Genomic DNA, 27,508 nt, shown 5'->3' on the forward strand with positions numbered 1-27,508 from the left:
CTTTTCCCCTCTCTCTGGGCGCTGGCTCTTTAAGACAGCAGGCTGCCAGAGCTTGTCCCGGGGTGACCCTAAGGGGAGGGTGTGGTCAGGAACAAGGGGCCCATTCAGCTGCTGTTGCCGCCTCCGGGCAGCCCACAGGCTGCCCGGAGGTGGTGAGGGGAGGAGACTGGCCTAGACCAGGAGAGACTGGGGCTGGGCAGAGACAGGGGCTGAGAGAGACAAAGAGACGGAAAAAGAGATCCAGAGACAGAGACTGAAAGGGAACACGTGACCTTGGCTGCATCTCTCGCCTTCCTGGTTTCCCCATGTCGAGGGTTTGAGGCTAGCCACCCCCCTCACCGGGCCCCGGCCAGGCTGCAGCCCCCAAAGGTGCTCCTTGATCCAGCTGAACCTGGCATCCACTCACCAGCACCAAAATCCTCTAGGCCCAAAGGAAGGATCCTGGGACATTCTGGGGGAGGTCCCTGACACACCCCAAACAGCCCCTTCCCAAGGGACCATTGTAGGCCCTCAGATCTGCCCTCAGACCTGGGTTTGAATCCAGATGCTACCTTTCAGCTGTGTGACCTCAGGTTGGTGTCTTAACCTCTCTGGGTCTCAATTTTCCCATGTGATAAATGCGGTTCATGATAATCTCTACCTTTGTGGAATTAAGGTGAAACGAAATGGTACTAACAATTCCTGACATTTACTGAGAATTTAATTTAGTAAGCCCTCAATATGCCTGCAGTTCCCCCATAAATGCACCCCAACACCCCAAACACAGACAGACAACCCCTGCCTCCTGCCAAATGTCACAATCCCCAACTACAGCCGCTGCCTTCCAGCGAGGACCTACTAAGCGCCCCCTCCCCACAACAGCCCCACAAGCGCCTCTGGAAACACACGCAGGGTTCCATGTCCAAACATCTAATAAATAACAGACGTTTACTGGGGATTAAACAAAGTCCTGATTCTTATTCCTGGGCCCCCCTAGTCCCAGGTTCTCATAGTAATGTATCCTCACAAACTGCTCCCAAACCTTTTCCCACAACAGGGCCCCCATCCACCTTGCTGCCCCCAAGCACACAGCCCCTGACTCAGCCAGTCTGCAAAAAGCCTCAAAAAAATGAAAATTGACCTCCTTCTCCCTCTGCAGGCATCTTTTCTGTAATGTTCTGCTCAGTCACCCGGGGTCTGAGGACAGGCTTACTCGACTCTGACCTGAACTTTCTGGATCCCTGCCTCAGAGAATTCTAGAACCTGCCCTGGATGTTCTAGAACCCTGCTCGAGAACATTCTAGAGCTTGTCCTTGGCCGTGTGAAAACCCAACGAGTGGAATTCTGGAAACTGTCGTCCATGGTCACGAATACACTTAAGGGCTTCTTGGATATTGACAAAACCAATACTTGATTGGATAATTGATGATTGATTTGGGAGTTTTAGAATCGGACCTCACATTCTCAAGAACCCAACTTGGGAGATTTGAGATCTGCCTTGGAATTCTCTGGAACGCAGATGCTCTAGTGCTGACACGGCATCCACTGGCCACGTGTGGCATTGAGCGCCTGAAATGTGGCCAGTCCGAAACACACAGTGAATCTCAAAGACTTAGGACAAAAAAGAAGGTGAAACATCTCAATAAATTTTTCATATTGATTATGTGTCGAAATGACAATATTTTGGATGTCCTGGGTTAAACAGAATAGGCTGTTAAAATTAATTTCCCCTGTAGGTTTATACTTTTAAGTGTGGATACCAGAAAAATTACCTGTATGGCTCGAGTTGTATTTCTACTGAATTGTGCTGCTCTGAACCCACCCGGGAGAATTCTAGAATTGTCAGATGGTAAAGATCCCAGCTCTGAAGCGTCTAGAACTCAGGCCTTGGAAATTCCAGAACTTGTCCCTTGGAGGATCTAGAGCAGACCTCAGCTCTGGCAATCTAGAGCACCACCAGCCACAGCCCCCCCAACCCCGCCCTGGGCCTTGAAACCCCTTTCCCATTTGCAAGCCATTTACCCTGAAGTACCAGGGTCTCCCATCCTGGCACCCATCCAAGTCAGCCTGGGACAGAAGATGGGACAGAATGGACCAGAGGAAGGGCCCTTACTGGGCCGCCCTGGGCAATGCCCCGCCCCTCTCTGGGCCTCAGTTTCCTGATCTGGACAAGACATCCAGTGTTCCCACGTGCCCCCTCCCTTGTCCCTCATCGACTCTGACCATCTGTGACTTCCTGCCCACGCCCAGCTGGAGGGAGAGGGGCCGGCCTGGCAGCTGTCTGCGGAAGAGGGGGGGCCCGGAGATGTCCCTAGCTGCCCTCAGCCTCCCCTTGGCTCGCTGGGCACAGGGCCAGGGTGGCAACTGCAGCCCCGCCACGCCGGGGTGGCCGCCACAGGTGCATCGAGCTGCCTCCCGTTTTCTGAGGGCTCCGCACCTCTCGGGGCCTCAGGATCCTCTGCGGCCCTGCCTTGGCAGGTGCAGGCGTGCAAGCTGGGCGCCCATGCAGGGGTGTCCATGGGGGAGGGAGGACCTACTCACGCTACTCAGGAAAGAACTCCAAATATTTCTGAGCACTCATTGTGCTAAGAGGTTCCTTTCTCATAGATACGATCTTAACTCCAATCGCTGGACACTCCCTATGCTCAATTTGCAGATGAAGAAACAGAAGCACAGAGATGGGCACTAACTTGCCTAAGGTTGCCCAGCTGGCCAGAGGGCAGAGCTGGGGCTAGAAACAAAGGAATGATGATGATAATAAAGGTGGTGATAATAATAACTAGGATTATATTACCATCACTGATTTTATTTTTATTATTTATCATTGCAGTATAATAGACGATGTACTATTATTCATTATTATTATCGGTTTTTTTGAATTTTTAAATTGAAGTCTAGTTGATTTACAAATTATTATTATCAACAACAAATAATTTTTTAAATTGTGGTAAAATATCAGTAGCATAAACTTTACCATTTTAACCATTTTTAAGTGTGCACTTCAGTGGCATTAAGTACATTCACACTGTCCAGCGACCATCCCCACAATCAATCTCCAGAACTTTCTCATCTTCCCAAACTGAAACTCTGTCCCCATGAAACACTGACTCCCCAGCCCCTCCCCCAGCCCCTGGCCCCCACCATCTACTTCCTGTCTCTGTGGATGTGACTCTCTAGGGACCTCCTGTGAGTGGAATCAGGCAGTATTTGTCCTTCTGGGTCTGGCTTCTCTCACTGAGCATCATGTTCTCCGGGTCCATCCATGGTGTAGCAGGTGTCAGAATAGCCTTCCTTTTTAAGGCACCAAATCATGTTTGAGCATTTACTGTGCGCCAGGCCCTGTCCTAGCACTCTTCATGCATTAACTCATTTAACCCTACCCAGCCCGGTGAAGCAGGCACCATCTGTATCATGCCCATTTCAGAGGGAAGGAAACTGAGGCCCAGAGCAGTGACGTCACCTGCCCAAGGTCACACAGCTCACGAGCAGCGGGATTTGAACCTGGGCCATCTGGCTACAGATCGTGCCCCTACCTCTTCCGGACACTGGGCTCCCACCTGCTGGGTTAGCGGCTCCCTCAGCACCACGAACCAGGAGCCCAGAGGCCTCCTGCTGCCACTATAAATACATCGTCAGCTGGTGTCTGGACCTCACCCCCGGGTAGCCACCTCCTCTGCACAGACAGACGGCTGGTCCACCTGGCTGCTCAGCCCCGGGGGAGTCAAGGCTGCCAAGAGCCCCTCACCCCTCCGCCACCCAGACACCTGGAGAGGCGGCTTCCAGTGGGGGCCCATCCTGGGTCACAGGTGCCCCTGCTGGTTCACTAGATGCACTGAGGTTCTTCCCCTTTGCCACCTGGGGCTGGGAAAAGGATTCGGGAAGGGACTGAGCGTTTATCCAGGGCCTCCTGTGTGCTGTCCGGGGATCACTCCAATCATCAATGCAGTGGACATAGCTCTTATTTTCTCCACTTTCCAGATGGGAAAACTAAGGCGCAGAGAGGGGAATGCACCTCACACAGCCTGGAGCACGTGTGGACACAAACTGTATTCATTACTCAAGCCAACCGGTGCCCTCACACGCGCTCCGGTCCACATCCGCCCTCTGTCTCCCCAGCACAGGGCCAGTGTTGGGATGAAGATTAACAGGGGTTGGAGGAGACGGCAGCGCCCTCAGTCAGGGTCTGGCTTGTTTCTCTCTGTGGCCCCACAAGGCCCTACCTTCCTGGCCTCAGCTCTCCTCCAACCCCGGACCAGAGAGGGCAGGGCTCTGCCCTAAGTCACACAGCAAGCCAGGAGCAGAGCTGAGACTGATCCAGGCCCCCTTGCTCCAGGCCCTTTCTCCTGCCATCCGAGCCCAGGGTGCGCTTTATGGAGACCCCAGCCCCCAGGCTTGGGCACGGTAGGCACTTCGGGAACGTTCACCGATATTCATTCATTTGTTCACTGTGTATTCCGGGCCAGCTCTTTTCATGATCTGTACAACTAGGAAGGTGTGGGTTCCATCTGATAACCTCAAAAGCGGTTTTTAGGTTTTTTCCTTTAATGGTTTCAAGGAGTCAGGATCTGTGGGTTCTAATTTCGCCCTACCTCTTAGGAGCTGTGTGACCTTGGGCAAGTGGCTGACCATCTCTGGGACTGCTTCCTTATCAGAAACAGGGGAGAAGGTAATAGTCCCTCCTTCCCAGAGTGGTGGAGAGAATGAAACCAGATGTAGGATGGGCTCAGCACCGGACACACGATATGTGTTTGCTGTTACTATTATCGCTGTTGTTATTATTGTTTCCCAGGTCCATCCAGGAGGCGACGGGGACCCCTGCCCCCAGTTCCTCCTGACCCCTCCCTGGGCACCCTGGGCAGCTCCTCTAGCAGCTGCGAGCTTCCCAAGCCAGCCCCTGCCCACAGCGCCCTTCCGGGAGGTTGGCACCGAACAAGGCGGGAACAGGAGGCGGGAACGGGAGGCCAGCCCACGGCAGCGTCAGCAGATGGGCACCATCTGGGCTGGCGGGGCTCGGGGCGGGCTGGCAGCTGCCGGAGCGGGCGGGCCTGGCAGCCCCTCCCCCTCCCGCCCTGGCACGGTGCCCGCCCGCGCCTCAGGTTTCTCTGGCCGCCAGAGGGGGTGGGGAGGCCTGGCTGGGCTTCGGGGCTGGGCAGGCGGCTTCCCTCTCTGGGCCCTGCTTTCTCCAGACTCCTTCTCAAATGGGAGGCAGGAGAGAGGCGAGCCGGCTCACCCACTCCCGGCCTCCCCATCGCCAGGCACAGGGCCTCACCTCCCCCTCTAGCACCTGTGCTCGGGGCCATTCCAGCCGCAGGGCCTTTGCACTGACTGTGCCCCCCCCCAATGCCCCACACACTCTCACTCAAATCCCTCTGCAGCTCCCTCACTTCTTTCAGGCCCTCCCTGGCGAGAGTGCCTGCCCTGCCATCCCTCTCCACACCCTTCCCTGTCATTAGGTTTTTATTAATTTAACTGAGAATTGTCAGGTTGCCCATGCCCTGCTTAACTGCACACATCCCTCCCCCTAAAGTGCATGCATTGAGTGGGCAGCTCCAATGTCCCAAGGTGGAGCTCATGTCTCCCCCTCATCATGGCCCCCCAGCTGCCCCCTAGCCCACCTCCAGGGCACACACGGAGTCCACCCCTGGAATCAGGCCCCTGTGTCCACAACGGTGCCAGATGGATGCCTGGAGAAGCCAAATTTGGCTCCAGGCGGTGCCCTGGGCTCTGATCAGCCTGGCAGCCCCAGCGCTAAAGGGACCTCCTCACGGCTCGTCCCCACCCTTCTCTCCTCCAAAATAAACCCGAGGATGGAGGCCTGGGATTCCCCTTTGGGGTGCGGTTCCAGCAGTCCGCCTGACACCCCCTGGGAGAGATACGGACAGAGGCCGTGTGGGGAGCTGGACTTCGTCCCCTTGTCTTGGGACAGGGAAGGGTCGAGCGTATGATGCGTCTGTGGGTCTCTCTGTGTCTCCCCATGTCTCTGGGTCTCTCTGTCTCTCTCTCTCACTGTCATTCCGTCGGCTCCAAGGCCCCGCTTCTGACGCTAGAGGTGGTACCTCCTTTCAGCCGAATGGCGGGTGCCTGTCCCACCACCCACCCTGTGACACCCGCCCCCAGAAGCCAACCGAGGCCCATTTCCCCCACTCCCCATCAGTCCCATGGCCTCCTAGCAGGGCTGATTTGAGTGGGCACAGCACTCTGGCCTTGGCCTGGACCCCCTGCAGCCCTGGGACCCACAAGGTGAGAGGAGGGAGGTGACCAGTTGTCTCTGAGGTCAGATGACTACCTGGCTGAGAAGAGAGACATAACTCTAGCCCAGATGAAGACGGGGGTCCTGCGGTGGAAGTTGGGGAGCTGAAGCTCAGCAGGGGGGTTCTGGGAGCCAGCCTCAGCCTGGGAACCCCGGATGAGGCCCTAGCTGGTAGGAGCCTAGAACACAGACTCAGCCCGGAGGTGGCCAAGCCACGTTGACTGGATACCCACATCCTACACTGTGATTTACTTCCATCCCCTTCCGCCACCGAGCGTAGAAGGCTAGCAGGGGTGTCAGCAACAGAACCTGCCCATGTCCAAACCCTAACTCTGCCCTTTCCTAGCTGTGTGACCTTGCACCGGGCAGTTATCTTCTTTGGGTTTTGGTTTCCTCATCTGTAAAATGGGTACAATGATCCCTGCCTTGCAGGGTTGCCATGAGAATGGAAGAGAATTGCTAAGTCCTCAGAAAAAATGCCTGACGGAGAGAAAGTGGAGCTGGGAGTTGGGGTTTTGAAGCACAAGTAGGAGTCTTCCAGACGGGAAAGGCATTCCAGGCAGAGGGAACAGCATGGGCAAATGCATGGAGGCGGGAAATCATAATCCTAATGAGGACGATAACGTTGATAACAACGGTCCACAAAGCCCTAGCCCTGTGCCTGGTACCTGTGTTCACGACCGCATGGGGGTTATTTGTTGAACGCTTACCATGAGAACACAACATTCCTACCGGACAGCTATTTTTGAGCGCCCCATTTTAAAAACAAAGAAAGCAGGCACAGAGAGACTAAGTGACTTGTTTAGGATCACCCAGCCGTTAGGCAGGCGGCTGAGCTGGGCGTGGGTTCCTGGCCCGGCCCTCACGCCCGACCCTCACTCCCAGCCAGCTGAAGCTGGGTCAGCTGGGGCCTGTCTGAGCAGCAGTGGTCCCCTGGGATGATGGAGCCTGCACGGGCGGGCGCAGCAGCCTTGACCTTCCCCGGCCCTCACGTGAGGATGCTGACCAGACCGGCTAGCAAAGTCATGGCAGTCGGACGCGAAGGTGTCTGGGGAGGCCTGGAGGCCTGGCCTGCCTGCTGAGCTGAGGGGGGAGGGGACCGCTGGGGGAGGGGAGGCGCCCGGAGATTGTGCTGACGCTGGCAGAAAACTCGCTTCAAAATTTTATCAGCTCAGCGCGGAGGAGGAGGATGGATGTGGTGAGAGAGACCAGGACCTGCATGGTAATGGGCACTGCAGCCCCCAAGGCTGCCCCTGCCCACACCCCCAATCCCGCCCGCAGCAAACAGTCACCTTGTCTACCCCTCTGCCTCTGGCCCCCCTGCGTTCAGTGCTAATTGGTGGGGGCGGGGGAGGGGCAGATGGGGTCAAGGTCAAGGAATCAAGGTCAAGACTGGGAAACTCTGCCCCAGCTCTCCCTCCCACACACAGTGGAGACCAGGAGACCTCATGGAATCCTCACAGCATCGCTAAGAGTTGGCAAGGTTGTTACCCCCACTGTACAGAGGAGGAAACTGAGGCACAGGACGGGGACTGAGGCAAAGTCACACAGCCAGCACACCACCTGGCAGGGCTGCGTTCGGAATCTGGGCGGTCCAGCCCCGGAGTTCCCTCTCCTCTCACCACCCCTCCCCCAGCCTTCCTCCATCATTTCTGGTTGTGATCACATGGGCTCCTGTGGGGTCTACGGGGGCTTGGGGCTGGGTTTGCAACCCGAGTGCACCCACCTGACACGCTCAGGCACCCCCGGGTGTGTGCGGGTTCGCACCCACGTGTGTACCAGCCTGGGTGGGCACGGTGGGGCATGGGACATGTGCCTGTTAGGGTCTCCGGGCACACCTGATTCCATCCGCCTGAAGATAGTCACAGCTGCCACCCGCCACGTGGCAGGCCAGAGTCCAACGTGCTACACACACACACACACACACACACACACACACACACACACACACGATATCGGCGAGTCTCCCCAGGCCCAATCCAGGTAAGGATGCTGATACCCTCCATTTGACAGCTCCACTGGCCACACCACCAGGAACAGCGGGGCAACAGACCCCACTGCCCTCCCAGCCAGGGCCTGCCCTTGGCCACCAAGACCTGCCGACCGTCAGCCTCCACATCTCTGTACAGGCGGCTGACCTCCTGGGATACCCCCACACTCATCACTGCCCAGTCGTTCTGCAGAGCTCAGCTCCGTGGAGCCCCCTCCTCTGGGAAGCTGCCGTGGATTTCCCCATCCGCAAACCCTGCTAGTCTCCATGTGGGCCATCTGATCACAGAGCCAGCAAACACCCAGCTGGCTGGTGGGGGCCGCTGGAGACCAGAGAGACTGCTGACCTAGCCAAAGTCACACAGCGCCCCAGCTTCCCACTCGGCCGAAATATGGGACCTGTCAGGTCTCTGGGGGAAGTCCGAGAGTCGATCAACCATCAGTCACAAAGTGCAACCCCAGCTCTCCTCCAGCTTTCCCAGGAGGGATAAGATTGTCCCCCGCGCATCCATCACTGGCCTATCCTCACCCCTGTTGCCAACAGACCTCCTGGGACAGGGTCTCACCTCCTGAGACCTGCCACCCTCCTTGGACCCCTGACCCACCAAGGTCAGGGCCTGCCTCTACCTTCAGAGCCCCAGGACGCACCTGCCCCCCACCCCAGACTCTCCCTGAACCGCACCTCGTCCCCTTGGCCCTTCACAGGGCTCACATCCTCCCCCTGCACCTGTCCCCGCCCTCGGACTTTAAGGCCAGCCTCCTGGCTCCTACCTTTGCATGCACCCACCTCCCCACCTCGGGTAGACCTAGACCGCTCGCGCGTGGGCCCGCCTCCCCCACCTCGAGGACCTTCCAACGCACCCCCTTTCGGCCTCCAGATCCGCATGCACGCGCAAGCCCCGCCTCACCTCGCTCGCGCACGAAGTAGGCCAGGTAGAGGTCGAGCTCCTTGACCGCCACGCCGATGTGGTGCGGCTGCACGCAGAGCACCGGGTGGCCGCACTGCGCCGCCTTAACCAGGCGCTCGCCGTCGGTGCTCTCCAGCGGGATGCCTTTGAAGAGGATGACCATGACCAGGTCCAGCCGCCACACCTTGTCAGCCTGGCGCAGGCAGTCGATGCGGCGCATCTTGCCCTTCTGGTCGGGGTTGGAGAGCACACAGCCCGGCGCCTTCTTGCCGGTGATGGCCAGCACGAAGTCCTCGCGGCACTCGGGCCGGATGTCCTTGCGCAGCTTGGCCAGCAGCCGCGACGCCCATTTCTGCTTGACCTCGGCCTTCTCACCCAGCAGCTCGTCCTTCACCGCGCGCTCCTCGTCCTTCGACATCCGCTTTTCGTGCTTCTTGAAGTACTTGCGCTTCCGCGCCTGCAGGTTGAACCAGGTGTAGGCGAAGGCGCGGACGTGAGGCAACAGCGCCTCGATGAACGGGTGGAACTCATCCTGCGGGGCGGGAGAGACCAGAGGTCAGGAGGCGCTGGGGCCCGTGGACCCACTGCCCCGCCCGTAAGAATGAGGCTGCAGGGGCCCCAGGCAGACCCGCTAGAAGGAGGGCCAGGCAGAGGTGTGCAAGGGGCTGCTGCAGATCCCTCCATGTCCTGGGAAAAAAAGTGGAGGCCAGTGGGGACCCAGCAGAGGTTCACTGGGTCGTTTGAGAACCCATTGCCCAGATGGGGAAACTGAGGCTTGGACCACGTGGGAGGCACAGGCCAAGGCAGTCGTTCATGGAGGACTGTCTTGAACCCCAATGTACAGGCAGGACAAGCTGGTGGTCCCAGGTGGAGGCTGATGGGGACCCTTTGTACAGATGGGGAAAACTGAGGATGGTGGAATGCTGGTGGCACGGATCCATTCTCTGCCTTCTAGAACTGGGGTCAGCAAACTTTAAAAGTACCATAAAGAACCGGATAGTGAGTATTTTTGTGTCTGTTTCAACTGCTCCACTCTGCACTGTAGTGCAAGACTGGCCACAGAGGAGATGTAAGGGATGGGCATGGCAGTGTTCCAATAAAACTTTATTTATAAAGACAGACGGTGGGCACTGGGCCCTGTGACTGTAGTTTGCAAACCACTGAACTAGAGTGTGAGCTCAAATGTCCAGAGCAGGGCTGAGCACACACTGGATGCTCACGATTCCAGGAGCAACCAGGCTCAGAGGGTCACTTGGGGCTTGTCTGTCAGACCTACTGCTCAGCAGAGGAAGCTGACACCAGACAGGGGTCCAAGGGCTGCCTCAACCGGCTCTTGGCAGTGATGAAAAAAATGAGGACAAGACGTCATTCCTATAGCCCAGATGTACAGACAGGACTGGCTGAGGTCCACAGGCCAAGATGGGCCACCTGGATGTCAGGGGCTGATGGAAGGGTGGGGAGGCGGTTCCTGCATAGAGGGGGTGGTTCCTGCATAGACCCATTACAGGGGCAGGGAAAGCTGAGGCCCAAGGAGGCAAGACAACAGAATGCACCAGAGAAAGGGGATCTCAGCCATGGAGGTTTAGAGCTGGAGAGAGAGGCCCCTGGGGGCCAGTTCACCCTACCCTGTCCCCCACAGACCTATTCCACAGATGGAAAAACCGAGGCCTGGGAGGCTCAGCGACCTGGCCAGAGCTGTGACTTCAACATCCCCCTCCCTCTGCCTGAGTGGTGCTGCTGGGTGGCCACAACACCCATTTTATGGATGAAGAAACAGACCCCAAGAGGGGACCCAATCATGAGGGGCAGAGCTGAGACAGGAACCCTCACCCATCTGACTTCCCCACGAAAACAACGGCAGCCCCCATCGGGCCCCTCAGAGAATAACGTGGGGCCATGGGAGGCCCCCATCCCCTGCTACAGGGGTGGGAGGGGGCTGTCTCATTCTCGCCACTTTTCAGCAAGTGAAACTGAGTCTGCATAACATCCAGGACCTGGTTTCTCAGCCTCAAGGGATGAGAAATTCAAGGAGAAAGGAAGACAGAGAAGAGAAACTTTGGTCCCCCCTCCCCGCTCTTGCCTGGGGCCTGTGCTGGGCTTCTTGAATGGGAGTGATGTCTTTTCCTAGCATGTGAATCTCATTATCCACCCAGCTCTCAAAAGCCTGCGTTATGCTATTATTATTATTATTATTATTATTATTATTGTTATTGACATTGTTGTCGCTGTAAAGGTTATTTCAGTTGCTTACAATCTCCCAGGGGCAGGAAAAGGCCCGAGGCTCCACTACGCCTTGTGTGATGGAGAAACTAAGCTCAGAGAGGGGCAGAGACCTGGCCAAGGTCCTGGAGGGTCTCAGAGTCCGTGTAAGAACAAGAACCCAGGACCCCATTGGCCCCTTTCTCAGAGCAGTCTGCTCTCTGTGAGGCCAGGGTCTCTCGGGGAGACAGGGAAACCGCTGCTCTGGGCCACGCATTGGTTTTTCTAAATGGATGTGGCCAGGCTTGCTCCCACCTCCAGGCCTGGATGCCCACGGTACCACCCACCCAGCGCCCCTCCCTGCCCTGAGCTCCATTTCCCCTGGGCCACCTCTGGCCATGGGGTGCTGGGGCTGGGGGATGACCTCAGATCTCCCCTATTACTGAGGCTCTGAAAATAGCCTCCTGCCCTCGCGGGGTGGGGCGGAACGGGGCTCCGTTTGTGCCAGCCCAGCTCCCCCATGCCAACGGCACCCAACGTGTGAGTCACCGTAACAGCTGTGGTGGGGACCGGACCTCGGGGCCCTTTTCAGCCGCTCCCCCATCCCGTCCCCACCCCAGCTGACCTGCTGAGGCAGAGGGAGGATAGAGGGGGCCGGTCCCCTGTCAGGTCCTATCCAACCTCAGAGGTGCTTTTTCTGTGTCATCATGTCACTTGACATGCCAGCCCCAGGGGTGGGGAGCGATTCGCCCAGGGTCACACAGCCGGTCAGCAGAGCCGGGAGCAGAGCCCAGGTCGTCTGGCCAGAGAAGCTGGGGTGGGAAATCGATGGAGGCGCAGGACACTGTCCCCTGTGGAGGGGACGCCAGGGTGGCAGGAGGCCTGGGCAGTGGCTGTGGCTGCCACCCGAGGCCTGGAGCTTATTGGGGCGGTAATAAGAGGCAGCTGGGAAGGGGCAGCTGGAGTGCCAGCTAGCAGGCCTTCTTGAACGGGGTGCCATCTCTTCCTAGCACATGAACCCCATTATCTGCCCGGCTCTCAAAAGCTTGCATCGCGCTATTATTATTATTGATGTTGTTGTTACGATTGTTTTGGGCCCAGACTCTTCCTCCCCTTGAACCCCTTTGTCTCTGAGCCCCCTCCCCCTTTTCCGAGCTCCTCTCCTCTTCCGGCTCCTCCCCTCTCCAAGCCCCCGTGCCCCTGCCTTATCCCTACCCCCTCCTCCCCGGGCCCTCTCTGGGGAAAGATGCCAGGGAGGCGGGCAGGGGCGGGAGCCCACGTCACTGGTGACCCCAGCTGGTCCTGGAGGAAGACAAACAGCCTGTAACTGGGTCATGGACCTGCTGCCCTAGCCTCCCACATCCTCTTGGGGAGGTCAACCCAGGTGAGAGGCAGGCCTGTCACTCTCTTTGTCCCATAAGACCTGTGACAACCAAGGCCTCTTCCCCAGGCACTTCCCAATGCCCTCACTGGCTGACAGGGCAAGGGAGACAGCCAAGGCAAGCTAGATGCCAAGAATCCTCCTGAGCTCCTAGACATCCCTCAAGGCCCTCTCTCCAGCGTTCCTTCCTTCAGGCAGCCTTTCCTGCTCTCCTCAGGGTTCTCCCAGACCCAGCCTGGACCACACAACTTGGGGTCTCTGAGTCCAGCTCAGTTGCTCTCCCCCAACCCTGAGGCCCAGGGCTGAGGCACTCGCTGCCAGACAGACTTGTTGAGGGAATGAGCTTGGGTGACAACAGCCTCCATTTTCACCTTCTGTATGATCCAGGAACAAATCACTGTTCCACCTTGGGCCTGTTTCTCATTCTGTACAAAGGGCAGAAAAAGACATTGCACCCTTTTGGGGGTTGGTGGGGGGGCTTATCCATTGCCCTGGTAATCAGAGCTGCAAGGTGAGGGGAGGCAGCAAGACCAGGCCTTTCCCAGAAACCTCACTTGGCCAAGGCAAGTTAGATGCCAAGAATCCTCCTGAACTCCTACACATCCCTCAAAACCCTGTCTTCAGTGTTCTTTCCTTCAGGCAGCCTTTCCTGCTCTCCCTGCTGGGACTTCCTGGCCAAAGAGGACAGCAGAAGCTGGGAGGTAGACACCTGGGTTCAAGCCCCTGCTGGGCGCTATGAACTGGTCAACTGCGCACTGGATTGTGCCCCACTCTGGGCCTCCCTGTAGCCCTCCCATCCTGACAGTCCAGGGCAGCAAACCAGGACGTGAAACTCCAATTCCCAAACCAAAAGTTTTCCACGAAGGATTCTCTCTCCTTCATTCACTCAGTGATTCAACAAACATTACTGAGAATCTCTTATCCATCCCTAAGCTTTTATCCCAAACCCCTATGCACCCTTCAAAGCCCTGGTTCCAATGTCCCCTCCTCCAGGTTAAGTGTCAAACAGCAGAGCTCATATTCGAACGCAGGCCTATCTGGTGCCAGAGTAAGTGTTCCTAACCTAGAGTGGTTCCTCCCCTCAAGCTCAGAGCATCATAGCTTATGAACAGCTCTTATCCAATGAGGGAGAGATTCATATGGTTGTTCAACAAACATTAACTGAGTATGTACTTTGTGTCAGTTCCATGCATGATGCTGGAGACCCAGCAGTGTCCTCGGCTCGGCCCTCACCCAGATCCTGACGTGGGCAGGGATGGATATTAAACAAGCTAATAAACATGGAATAAAATACCAGGTTGAACAAAATGCTCTGGAGAAATTTAAAGGAGTTTGAGGAGGGGGCCGGGGGTTGTTTTTTTTTTAGCTAGGGAGGGTCAGCGAGGGTCTCTCATAGGAGAGGACACTTGAACAAAGACCCACAAGATGACACTCCATGGTAGGAGCTTTGCAGGTGGAGAACACAGTACATGCAAAGGTCCTGAGGCAGGACCATGCCTGATGTTTGGGGAGAACAGTGAGGAGGCCAGTGAGGCTGGAGCTGAGTGAACAATAGGGAAAGTGGAGGTGGTGAGGGCAGGAAGGTAAGGACCCCTGGGAAGACTTTGGGTAAACTAAGTCCAGGGAGTGGAAAGTCCCCCACCAAAGTGACGAGCGAGTCTGAGCCCTGGGCCTCCTGACTTCCCTCTCCGTGCTGTGGTGTCCTGGGTGGATGCTGGGGGCTGAGCCAGAAGGCCACGGTGTGGGGGAGACAGACAGGGAGCGAGGCGGAGCATGTACTGAACTGTCAACTCTACGAAATGGGAACAATTGATGTGCCCATTGCCCAGAGGGAGAGACTGAGGCACTGAGCACTGAAGCCACCGGCCCAAAGTCACGCAGCCAGGAAGGAGCCAATCTGGGACTTGGACCTGGGTGCCTCCTGACTCCCTGGCCCCACTTGCCAGCTCCCTGAGTACAGGGTCTGGCCCCATCCTCGGGACTTCCCAGCAACGCCCGTTCTGCACCCCACCTGCTCTCTCTGAATCCCGTGTGGCCCGCTTCCCCGCTCAGCCCTGGGTCACGTGCCAAAGCGGCAGCACGGTCCTGACAGCCCCTCACCTACACTGCAGCCCCTCGAGGGCATGGCTTTGATCTGTTTCATCCACTGCTGCGTCCTCAGCATCCAGATCAGCAAAGGAGCAATCTCATCCTTTGCCTGTTACCTATGCACACACCCCGACGGACAAAGGATGCTGGTACCCACGTGGGTCTGGCCAAACTCAGGGAGACCCTGGACAGGGCTGGGCGAGCGGGGAGGAAAGACCAAGAGAAAAATCCTGGCTGGGGGTTCAGGGCTAAAGGTTTGGGGGAGTCACCACTGTCCCTGTCACCCGGCCCAAGCTGAGCAGATAGCGACAGAAGGAAAGGAGGGTAAGTTGGAAAATGCCTATGGGATGTTTAATACAGTTATTACATTAGAGACAACCACAATCACAGCCAAGCTTATTTGGCACCTACTGTATACCAGGCCCTGTGCTAAGGGTGAAACATCTGAAGAAGGGCTAGGTCACCTGCCCAGAGACACACAGCCACCTGGGCGAGATCTGCATGCAGATCCAAGGCCGCCCTAGGTCTCTGCTCGGTGACCCGTCAGGGCACGCACGTGTGCACGTCTGCATGCTCACACGTGTGGGAGCGTGGGCTGCAGGCACTACGTGCCGAGGGTCTACACACACCCAGGTGAGGAGGCAGTGCACGCGCGTGCGGGTCGCTGTGAACACGTGCTTTCGTGGGGCAGGAGGTCCCAGGACATTCGGCGTGTCCCATCCATTTGGTGTGAGGGAGGTAGGAGGTTCAGGCAGAGAAAGAGACATTGGAGAGAGAGAAAGAAGAGAGATATTGGAGGGAGGGAGGGAGGGAGGGAGGGAGAGAGAGAGAGGGAGAGGGAGAGAGAGAGAGAGGGAGAGAGGGAGGGAGAGAACGCTGACTCGGCCAGAATCCCAGCGTCGTGATTTACAAGGCGCCCGACCCTGACGCGCCGAGGCACCTCCGCCGCAGAGAAAAGTTGGGGGAGAGACACAGACACGGAGAGAGACGGAAAGAGGGAGAGAGACGTGGGGCGAGCTTGTGCGTACAGGAGCCAATCAGAGGCCATCAGACCACGGGTGTGGGGGGCACAGGGAGCACCCACCTGCCCAGGCCTGGCTAAACAGCCAGGTGGGCAGTGGCCCCGAATCCCCAGCCCCACCAGCCATGCTGTGCCACCCCGGGCAGGCCCTAGCCCTCTCTGGTCTTGGCCCCTGTCCCAGCCCTGAGGTGCTGGGGGACCCTCAATCCCAGCAGAGCCTCCCAGAACCCACACCAGGCTGGCCCCTCGTGCCTTCCCCCCCAAACCCGCAACAGACACCTGGCCCATAGGAGGTGCTTAATGAAGATCTATTATATTCGATCAAGCCAAAGTCGGGGACCCTCTCCCAGCCTCAGTCTCCCCACTGGAGAAATGGGGTAAAAAGAGTGCTGCCCAGCAAGGCAACGAGGTGAAGGAATGAAGGAAAGAATGAATGAATGAGGAAGGGGGCCCTGGCGGCCGCACTGCCGTGGCTGCAGCCCAGGCCCAGCCTGCGGCCCCGGGGAATCCTGGGCACTGCAGCCAAGAGGGATTTGGCCCCAAACCCGGAATAACTAACGTGGCGGTGGAGGCGGGTGGGAGGGAGGCCCAGAGCGGGGCAAGCGCGGGGAGGCCGGCCTTCCCGCCGGCAGGATTTATGGAAGTAACGGCTGCTCCACAGTTCCTCTTCAGAGTAAAAGTGAAAAGCACTTGAGTCACCACTGAAACAGGGACGGGGCTCCCAGAATCCTCCAGGGCCACCCGGGCCGCGGCTGCCACCCCCTCGGTGGGCAGGACCCCGGGGGCACAGGGTAGGCTGGCACGGGAGCAGCCCCCTCCCCCCCCACTTCACACTCCCCGAGCCCTGAGCCGGTCTCGGTTCAGGATCCGGGTCGGATCGGCTAAAAAGGGAGCTATTTTAGGATGGGCTCAGGTTGTAAAATTAGTCAAGGGGGGAGACAGGGAGAGACAGAGACGGAAAGGGAGCGAGACAGGGAGAGGGAGAGACAGAGACAGAGAGGAATGGGTAGGGCGCGATGAGGTAGCCAGGAGTGGGGGTCCTGTATGCGTAGTCTGGGTCCTTCCGGGTTCCCCAGCTGGAGACCCCAGACCAGGCTGGGCCTGCAAGCAGCTGCGAGGATTACACTGAGGGGGTCCTGGGAGGGGGACCTGGGTTCCCCTCCAGGGTGGGGGCACCCATGGGAGAAAAAGCAGAGGAGGGGGAGCCCCCTGCGCTTGGGCCACCCCATCCCCATCCGAGCCTGGGAGCTCCCTGGTCCTCTCTGCCTGTCTCCGTCTCCTGGTCGCCCTGTCCCTCGCACACAGCAACCTCAGGTATTTTTATTGTCACGTTTCCACCAAGAGCCCGCCTGGCTGATCCTTGCCCTGCGCCCCAGGGAAAGCCAGGCCCGGGGAGCACAACACCAGCTCTGGTTCTCACTGCCACCCACTCTGGGCAACGTGGACGGGGGCCTGTCTCCCGAGGAGTCCTGACGGGGGAATTCCAGGGCCCAGTGACAATAGGCTGCCGTCCAACCTCCTCGCCTGGAATAGCCTCCCTGGGCTCAGCCCCCTTGGGCGGCTCTGGGAGCGAGCGCGAGGAAAGGGTGGAGGAGGCGGGGGCACCCCGGGGCCACCCAGGCCACCCCCTGAGCCCAGAGACTGGGAGGTCCAAGGTCACCGGGCAACCCTGACTAGGACCCTCGTGGTTCTTGGGGAGCTTCGGGACACAAGAGGCAGAGGGGGGCCAGTGATGACTGCGTCGGGGGACCCCCAAAGCTGCTCTGGAGGGGAAGGAAGGTCTGAAGAGGGGCAGGGACGTGCCCAAGGTCACCCCGGGGATGATGGGTAGGACAGGCCCTGAGACCCCCTAAGCACCGGCCCTCACATTCCCCCCTGGGGAGCCAGAAACTGGAGGAGCTGGAGGGGGCGGGTGAGAGGGAGCCTGCCGTGAGTGAGGGGCACCCTAGGATCAGGAAAGGGGGGCCCCCCATTGGAGACTGGCGTCCACGTGCTCTCTGCACAGTGGTCCTCAGGACACTCAGCCACCCGCTTGACTCCCACCTCCCTGTGCCCCGCACTTTACAGCTTGGAGGCCACACTGCCCCTCTCTGGAACCTGCCTTAGCTCCGTGTCACTTCAGGGGAAACTGAGGCCGGGACCCCAATGGCCTAAGTACACACAAGGACCCGGGGTGGGGGCAGAGCTGGAGGGTGGAACCAGTAGACCTGGGAGGGTGCCCCCCCTCCCTGCCATGGAGCTGGGGGAGGGAAGGGGTCCCCCAGGGGCGACCCGGGACAGGGGCAGCCGCCCCCTTCCCACACATCCCCTGGGTCATTGCACAACGGCCGAGCCCCGGGCAGTCTGGGAGCTCGGCCAGGGGTAAGAGGCAGCGGGCGGGGGCAGGGGCAGGTGCCGGGCTGGCGAGGGCGTCCGCAGCGCCGCAGTGCCCAGGCCAGACCCCAGAACGCCAGGCCTCCCGGCTCCTCCCGGCGGCGGCGGCTCAATAACTCACAATCGATGCGGCGAAAATATGGGGATGGGGTTGAGGGACGGGGGGAGGGGGGGGAGAGGGAGACCGAGCCGGGACGTCGGGGCACCCCTCCCCCCACTGCTGGCGCCTCCAACTTTGCGGGCCCCCTCCCCCTCCGCGCACACGTGGGCCAATAATGGGGGAAAGGCTGCCCAGGGCCGGGGTGGCGGCGCACAAGCTTGGGGGGTGGTCCGGGGAACGCATCAGAGGGGTCCTCGTCTCAAGAGTCCCCGGGCGTCCAGGGTCCAACCAGGACTCCCTCGATTCCTCCTAGGAGCAGGCCTGGGTCCAGGCCGGGGGTTCGCGCAGAGCCCCACCTTTGGCCTTCTCCCGGGCGCCCCCCGACCTTCCTGGCTGGGGTGGGGGAGCGCGTTCTGCGTCCGGGGAGGGCGAGGCTGTAGGGCGAGCCAGGGGGAGAGGTCGCGGGGGGCGGGGCGGGAGTCCCCGGTGAGGGTCCCGGGCTGGGGGGAGGTGTCCCCGGCCCAGCCCAACCCCCCACCGGACCCCGGCCGGCGGCGGGGGCATCCCGGCCGCGGCGGCGGGAGGGACGCGCGCCTTTTTCGTCCCGCCTCCTCGGGCTTCCAAACTCCGGGGCCGGGCTGCGGGGGACGCGGGGCCAGGGCGCGGTGGGGCGCGGGCCGGGGGCCGGGCGGGGGGCGTACCTGGGTCAGGCAGAGCGGGGACGAATACATCCCGGGCGCGGCGGGAGGCGCAGGGCCGGCCGGAGCGGGCGCGCTGAACTTACTGAGTCATTTTTCCAAACCCCCCCCCCCCCCGCGGCCGCGGCCGGCGCGCTCCTCGCCGCCTCCTCCCTCGGTCTCCCTCCCTCCTCCCTCCCGCGCTCTCCCTCCCTCCTGCGCCCGACTCCCTCTCTCTCTCCCTCTCTCTGTCTCTCTCTCCTCCTTTCCTGTCCCCCCCCACCTCCTCCTCTGTCTCTGTCTCTCTCTGTGTCTCTGTCTCTCCTCCCTCTGGCAACCTCCTCTCTCCCTCCCCCAATTTCTCTCCCCTCCCACCCCGAACCTCCCACTTCTCAACATCCAACTTTCAAAGAAACGAGGGAAAAAAGAGCGCGAGCGAGGAACGAAAGCCGCCTCCCCCTCTCCATGCCTCCTGAACCCCCATCGTTGCTTATTATTACGAATTTCCAGCCGCCCTGGGCAGGGCCACCGGACGGGGACCCACGGGCCCATGCACACCGCGACCACAGCGGGTCCCCCTGGACCGCCAGCCCGAGTCTAGTGGGCAGGGGGTGGGCTGCTGCAGGACATTTGGGGGCCATAGGTGGATTCTGAAGACCCCCCCCCAACCCGCCCCGAGCGGGCCGGGAAGTTGGAGAAAGGAGCGGCGTGGGGGTGGGGGGGTTGGGAAAGAACGAAGAAGTGACGTGTGCAGAGGCCCGGCGCGAGCGCGCCTCTTTCCCCTTAAAGATGTACAACCCGGGGTGCTTGGCGGGAGAAGGGGTCCCACGGCATCCTCTCCCCCTGCTCCTCCCGAGAGCCAGACAGGGTCTGCAGTTCCTAGGCAGAGGAGCTTGGCTACAACTGCCCTTCCGTGGCCAGAAGGGCCTCAACCAACAGGGGAGCCTCCAGAAATCTGCTCTCTCCTCCTCAGCCAGCATCAAAGGGGAACTGGGAGTTGGGGGGGCTTCGGCCTCCCCCATATGTCGCCCCCTTACCCCAGGAGGAAGATGTCCAGGCAGTACCTCAGGCTGGCCAGATAAAACCTCGCAGCCTCTTCCCGGGTGTCTGGTAATTCCTACTGACCCCCGCAGTGTGCCCATTTCACGGATCCAGAAACTGAGGCATGCGGAGTGGCTTGGAGCCCGGCTACCTGGCCCCAGGGCCCACACTCTGCAAGCTCGGTTGTTCTGCCTCTGGAATAGATGGGCACAGACCTGCTGCTGATGACCTAGCCTCACCCCTCCCCCAGTTCACTCCGAGAATCCTCCCAGGCTCTCTCAGAGGCCTCCGCCACCTAGCAGACCAGGATGCTCCCCCATTGGTGTCCTCCCCTGTGAAGTGGACGAACAGTGCCCACCCCATGGGGTTGATCAGCATAAGAATACTGGCACTTAGCAGCGCCTTGACCTTCCGTCAAATATGCACAGAGACATTCTTAGAAAGCTTGGCCATTTTGCCCCGTGTGTCCCGAGTACAAATGATAACCTCTCGCCAACTTCAGGCAGCTGCCCCATGCCCAGGGGCATGGAAGACGCCAACAGCTCTGTTATTCTCCCGTGTTACAGGGGAGGAAACCGACACCCCAGGAACGGATGCTACTGACCTGGGGCCCTGGAGCTGGACCAGAAGTGAGCAGGATTCACACAGGACACATATGCCCTCCGTCCCGCCGGCTCCCCCTGCACGTGGGTGACGGTCATTCAAATAGCACTTCACAGATGGTTTTTTAAAAAAATCCACTGTGCAGCCATGGGGGGCATTTAAACCCCAGAAAGAAAGGGAAGGGCAGGTGTCTAGGAATCCAAATGCCGACGTAACATAAAGCAATATTTTATTATTTAATAAAATGCCATGAACATCTGGAGGGCAGAATCCCCAATTCACAGACATTTCCAAGTTCAAATTGGCTTTGGAGCATCCTCCCAGGTGGCAGTGACCCCCAGACTGCCCACCACGCCCGCCCCACGGGCAGCCTTCCCAAGGCAGTTTAGGTTACTCTGGAAGGCACAGTTTGGAGAGACCACAGACACTCTCTCTTTCTCTCTCTCTCTGGACCTCAGTTTCCACATCTGTAAAATGGCAACAATAGACGCATCTCGCATTTTGGAAGTCTGGGCGGATGGGAATCCTTAAGATAACATGTGGGAAGACTGTGTTAATATATTAGTGGTGGCAGATACCAGTTCACAAACATCAGTGAAGAGTTACATATATATATATCATCCAGTTTAGCAGGAGTGGTCCCTACAGTGTACACAGTAGGTCCAAAGCAGGCCAGCTGCAGTGCAGGGTTGCAGCCTGGGTCTATGTCTTCTCCATCCAGGAGCTAAAACTCCCTGTGCCTCAGCTTCCCGCTCTGTTAAATGGGATGATAATAGTTTCTACCCCTCTGGGTTGTTGTGGGTAAACCAGCCAGTGTTTGGACCGTACCTAGTGTTTTCTAAACAAAGCAATTGCTGGATTGGACCTGTGTGTATAACATCCCAGAAAGGGGCTGCATGATTTAGCTCCTGGCACTTTGGCGCACAGTTTAGCTCATTTCAGTTGAAAAATGCACGCTGCCCATCACTCACTCTTAGGCTAGATACGGACTGTATCTGTGACTGTCCCAGATACGGACGCATGAGGGTGTTGACTGTCACCCTGTAACACTAATGCCAACAATTTGGAGCCAGCCACCGTGTCCATCTGTGGGGACCAGTTCAGCAATGCCACCTGGGGGCACAGGCTGGAATACTATGGAGCTCCACAAAAGAACAAGGGACCCCGACATGGAGATGCCTCCAAGAAACGCGCAGGGGAAAGCATGCTGCAAGCGCAGGGCTCCTCCCCCCTCAGCATTATGGACCATAGCTGGTGGGGCCGTCTTGGGCACTGTGGGGTGGAGCAGCATCCCTGGCCCCCACCCCCTGGATGCCAGGAGCCCCCCAGTGTGACAACCACAGGTGTCCCCGGACATCACTCAGTATCCCCTGGGACAGAACCACCCCAGTTAAGAACCCTTGCTGTAGACTCAGCAAGTAGACTCAAGATCTCATTTGGGATTTTTAAAAAAAGAATATACATATATCTTTTATAAGAATATATGTGTATCCTTTATAAGAATGTGTATCTGTTACATGTGGAGTTGCTCAGACAAAGCTGGATGAAATAGGGCTTTTCTGGAGTAGGGGGGTCCCAGCGGGGTGGGGGTGATGAGGAAGGTTTGATTTTTACTCTGGGTACTTTTGCATCCTCTTTAGATGTTCATGAGTCGCTCATGTTATTAAAAAGCAAACTTAAAACATGTGAGTGGAATTCACAGCAGCACTTTCAAAAGTGAGAGCAGCTCAGGGAGGGATGATCAAAGCCTGAGACCACCAGGGAACTCCACAGCGGCCTTACCCAGAGAATAGAGGACACAGCCAGGGGGCCAGGACCTGTGGATGCACGGCTGACATTGCCACCCCTCCTGCAACCTTGTGGGGCATCCTGTGTGTTCCCATTTTACAGATGAGAAATTGAGCCTGCAGAAGGGGATGTTAAGGTCCTCAGCCTTGAGAAGTAATGCGGTATGACATATGGGCTGGTACAGGCACAACACAGAGACACACACACACAACATGCCACAAAGAGACACAAAGACACACAGAAACACACCACACGGAGACACACAGATTCTCACACATCACACAGACTCCAGCAGATACAGACACCCAGACCCGAGGGGACACATACAGACTCATGCAGACTCACACAGAGACACACAGGCCCACATGAGGTCATGCACAGCCCAAGCACAACACACGTGCAATCAGCCACAATAACACATACATGCCAGAACACAAGTATACACTTACAAGCACACTAACCCATGGACAGAACCCCTCCCACTATTTATACACTGGCACACACACATACACACACACACACACACACACACACGGTGACACACAGCACCCGCATTCCTGCTCCCCCTCATGGTTGTCCTCCCCCCAAATGCGCCCACAGCTGGGGTCTTTGCTCTCCAGATCCTGCAGGGACCTGGCTCAGACGTGGAGGTGGGGGGAGGGCGCGATGGGCTTGGCTCCTCCCCCTCCCACAAACGCAGGTGCCTGTTTACGAGTATGTGTGTCTGCGTGCCTCTGTGTGTGGCTGTGTGTGCACCTGTGTGGGGGCAGAATTCTGTACACGTGTGGCTGTGAACAGATAGCTGTAAGAGCGTGTCATGAGCGTGTGCTGCTGACTGCGCACCAGGTGACAGGTGGGGATGGAGGCCAGTGTGGTGGAGGGCAGTGTCCGGGCGTGGGGTGGGGGAGCGCTGCGTCTGAGCACCGGCAGTGGGTGTAGGGCAGGGTGAGCACGGGGAACGGAGGGGGGTGAGGATGGGTGATCTTACCTGAGCTGGGATCCCTGAGTGTTGCGTATGGATGCATCCCTGTGTCAACGCGGAACCCCTTTTCTCCTCTTCCCAAACAGCCCCCCAAAAGGGAATGCAGGTTGAAAGTTGAAAGCAGAGACTCCCACCTGGCCTTGGGGCTTTTATATTTAGAAAATTATATAAAGCGCCCTGGGGTGGGGATGGGGGCGCGACGGGGATTCCCCTGGAGGGGAGAAAACAACCCTGTGTGCCCGCCCGGTCTGGCCTGGTCCCGGGCAAGCGCTGGGAGGTAGGGCTGGGGGCGCGTCTCCCTGCCCATCCGGGCGAGGGGGGTCTCCTTTGCCACCCCCCTGGTCCAGACTTAACCCACGCGCTTCGGTAACCACCCATCCCTCGAGACCTCCTCTGGGGGGGAGGGGGGACCCCCCCGCCGCCCCGCCCCCTCTGGGCCACGCGCACGCGCAGCCCCTGGCGGGAGACATCGCCGCCGAGTGATCGCGTCCCGGCGCCACCTCGCGCCCGAACCTCAAGCTGGGACCACCTGGGGACATGCAGATAGGGGACCCCGAGGCAGGGGTAATTGGAGCGGACGGGGTAGGGAGTGAGAGGAGGGGACAGAGCTTTGGCGAGGTGGAGGAAGCACCCGTTCCCCATCCGGCAGCCCGGGTTACAGGAAAAAAGGAACTGGGCGGGGGGGTGGGGGTGCGGGGGAGAGTGTAGACCCATCCCCAGGAATAGTCACTCAGCGCCAGTCAAACGCACACAGCGACACCCAACTGTCCCCTGAGACGCAGCCACGCGACACAGTTCCCCACTCACTGGCAACCCCCTAACCTCCACACACTCATACGTGGACACCCCCATGGTCATCCAGGGACATCACGTTCCCCGGGACATCCAACTCAGCCACACAGCTTCACAACACCGCCCCACGGGGACCCGTGGCACAGTCGCCCAGTTACCCTAACACACACACACACACTGTCCCATAGCCGCACAATGCTTTAACAACACTCAACACAACACACACACAGCCACGTGGATGTGCAGACACACAGATACATAAAGGAGAGGACCCCACGCCCGGGGACCCACGGACCCACGGACAGGCATGGGACCACCTAGCTGCACAGACCCGCGAATGCACCCCCGGATTCCCGTGCTGACTCGTTTGAGAGCACAGGGGCCCCCAAACGCACCCCTCGAGTGAAGATGCCACTGCACCAGCGGACCGGACACCGGAACCCTCAAGTGCAGCTACCGGCGCTTGCGGGCCTGGGGCGCGCCCGGCCTAGACCCGGTGACCCCTCCCGGCTGGGACCGCGGCGGGGCTGGGGTCGGCCGGGGGGCGGGGCTCAGGCGGCGCTAGGGCCGGCCGGGTGGCTGCCCCTGCGCGGCGCCGAGAGCGGCCGCCCGCCCGGCTCCAAGTTCAAGGCGCCCGGCGGCGGCCGCTGCGCGCTCTCCGCCCCTCTCCGCAGCGGCCATTTTCCGCTAGCTGGCGCGCAGCGCTTGCCCGGGCCGGGGCAACCCGCGAGGGCCGCCGCGACCCCCACCCCGCACGGCCCCGTCGGGCGCCCCCTCCCTGGGCCCGGCTTCCCAGCCGGCTGCGCGCTTGGGGGTCTTGCGCCCGGAGCCGCGCCCTCCCGCCTACCTTCTCCCGCCGGGCCAGGGAGGGGGCGGAGGCCTGGCCTGGGGGGGACCCTCTCCCGGGAGCCCCGCCCTCCCCTCCAACTCCATGGTGCCCGCGAGGGGCCCCCCACTTGGGGTCCCCCGCTGCGCCCCGCGCGCCAGCTCCGCCCCCAGCCGCGGGGGGGGGTTGGACTGGCGGGCGGGGGTCCCGGGGCGGCGGTTGTGTGGGGGGTCCCCGCATCGAGCCCCTCCCCCGGGCGGCCCCCGCCCCCTGCCCCCCCAGACCTCTCAACTTTCGCCCGGAGCCCACTCACCACCCCAAAAACTCCCCGGGCGAAAACGAAAGTGGGGGCGGCGACGTACCATGGCGCTGCTGCGAGGAGGCGAGGCCGGCGCCGGAGCGAGCGCGCTCGGTCCCCGGCGAGGGGGGGCCGGAGGCGGCGGGAGGAGGCGGCGAGGGAGGGCGCGCGGGGGAGGGAGCGAGCGCGCGAGGGAGGGGGCGCGCCGTTCCCGCCCCCCCAGCCCAGGACCCTCCCCTCGGCCCGCCCTCCCCCGGGTCCCGCGCGCCGCCCGCGCCTCAGGCCGCTCCGCGCCCCGGCCCCGGCTCCGGCGGCTCCGGCCGCGGCTCCATCCCCGGCCCGGCCCGCGCGAGGGGAGGCCAGGCGAACGGCCGCGGCGGCGGGTCGTGGGGCCCGGGTCGGGCTCGCTGCGGAGGGAGCGGATCCACCTTCACGGCGCGCGCGCGCTCACATACACACACACACGCACACACACACACACACACGCAGACAGCTGGGGACACTCGGGGCCCGGGCCTCCTCGACTCCGACACCGACACAGAACGCACACCGACGCGCCTGCGGCGTATTACAGACACACACAGTCTGCGGGTGTCACCCAGATATACCGGGGCCCACGCTCACAGCCGATGCGGTTCTTGGACTCACACCTCCTGCAGGATGCCACGAACACAGACTCACACTCACAACCTGCGGTGTCACCCAGACAGACACAGGGGGACCCACATGCTCACAGCCTTCGGGGTGTCACCCAGACACCCACAGCCTCCACGCTGTCACATACACAGACTCACAGCCAGCAGGGTGTCACTCAGACACGCACACAGATTGACAATCGTAGAAAGACATTTCAGACCGCGGACTGAGCCACACGCCGACCCCCCCGGACCCCTCCCCCAGGCCATCGCAGCAGCCACCCCTGCCCCTGAGTGCAGGTGTCCCGGATACACAGACACAAACACGCACAGCGGGGAGACGGGACAGATGGGGACACAGACAGAGACTCGGACACTGAGGGTGACAGACCTGGGGGGCAGGGGTTCCCTGGGGGTCCCGCAGGGGCTCCAGGCGGGGCGGGGGGCGGGGAGCGCGCGCGGCGGCTCGGTAGGTGTGGGGGGGAGCGGCCGCCCCCTCCCCGGGTCGGGATTAAGGGAGAAGCCTCCGCAGCGGGGGGAGGGGCCGGGCCGTGGAGGGTCAGCGCCCCCGCCCCTGCTGCGCGGGCTGCTGCGGGCTGGGAAGCCGTGCCGCAGCGCCCCCGCCCCCCGCCACGCGCTCTCCCGCAGTCCCCCTCCTCCGGCAGCCGCAGAGTAGGCACCGCCCCCTTCTCCCCGCCCCCTCTCAGGCTCTGCGTCTGGCGCAACTGGGGGACGACGGGAGGGGGGCTTGCCGCGACCTGGTGGGGTGGAGGAGGTTCTGCTGCCGTCCTTCTGTCTGGGTTTCCCCCTGCGTGCGACCTCACTTCCCCCCAACTGGGGCTCCAGGACTCAGGGACCCCTTTGGGGAGGTGGTTCTCAGCTCCCCCAGGGAGGACGCCAGGGTTTCGGGCGGGGGCAGGCAGCACCCCGGGAGCAGAATCAGGCCCTGGACCGCCCTTCTGGAGCCATGGCTGACTCTGGGGTCTTCTGGAAGTTAATTCTGTGCGTGGTTGGGCACCCCAGGGGCCGGAAAATCTCAGGCAAACGGTGGTTAACAGCAGCTCTGCCTACATAGTAGGTGTTCAGTATGTAGCCAATATCTCAGGCGTGCAGGGAGCGTTCGCTCTGGGACGCTGAGGTTTTCCGGCTTCATCTGCACATTCCTTTCCCCATTTTTAAGAAGAGAAAAGTGAGGCCCAGAGAGGGGGAGCTCCTCAACCAGCACGTCAGAAGCCCAAGGGTCCTAATCCTAACGGCTCTTCCAGGGTGCTTTGCAGGTGAGGGGGGAGGTTCTGGAGGTGGCCTCCCCTCTCACACACCTGAAGCCAAAAGGAGCCAGGGTGGATACACCGGCTCTGGCTCCGGAGAAGAAAGGGTCAAGAGGATAGAGACCCCCTGCTCTCAGCTCGACTCTAATCGGCCTCTGTTAATCCCCAGCTTGAACCTTCAGCTCCTCCCCTACCTCAGGAAATTAGGTACCTGGGAGGAGAGGCGGGGGGTGGGGGGTGGGGGGGGTGGATTGATGTCAGCCAGGCAGGGATTCGGGTCCAGATGGCAGTAGTGGGGGCACAGAAGCTG

General features: G+C 60.0%; 1 protein-coding gene across 5 annotated transcripts in view; it reads right to left on the minus strand.

Annotated features, from left to right (window-relative positions):
- Nucleotides 1–25,517, minus strand: part of NFIC (nuclear factor I C) — a 66,316-nt gene extending 40,799 nt beyond the window's left edge. For 4 of the 5 annotated variants that reach the window (XM_082456980.1, XM_082456978.1, XM_082456976.1 and 1 more), the window contains exons 1-2: nucleotides 18,990–19,150; nucleotides 9,127–9,658 (exon numbers count right to left, since the gene is read on the minus strand). In XM_082456980.1, coding sequence (XP_082313106.1) covers nucleotides 9,127–9,658; nucleotides 18,990–19,019 — 562 coding nt within the window. In that variant the 5' untranslated portion in view covers nucleotides 19,020–19,150. Of the gene's footprint in view, nucleotides 1–9,126; nucleotides 9,659–18,989; nucleotides 19,151–25,359 lie in introns of those variants that run through there. The other variant, XM_082456979.1, reaches the window with a different exon arrangement.
- Nucleotides 25,518–27,508: the final 1,991 nt, after the last annotated feature.

This window comes from Balaenoptera physalus (assembly GCF_965194825.1).
Source record: "Balaenoptera physalus genome assembly, chromosome: 3".
Lineage (NCBI taxonomy): Eukaryota > Metazoa > Chordata > Mammalia > Artiodactyla > Balaenopteridae > Balaenoptera > Balaenoptera physalus.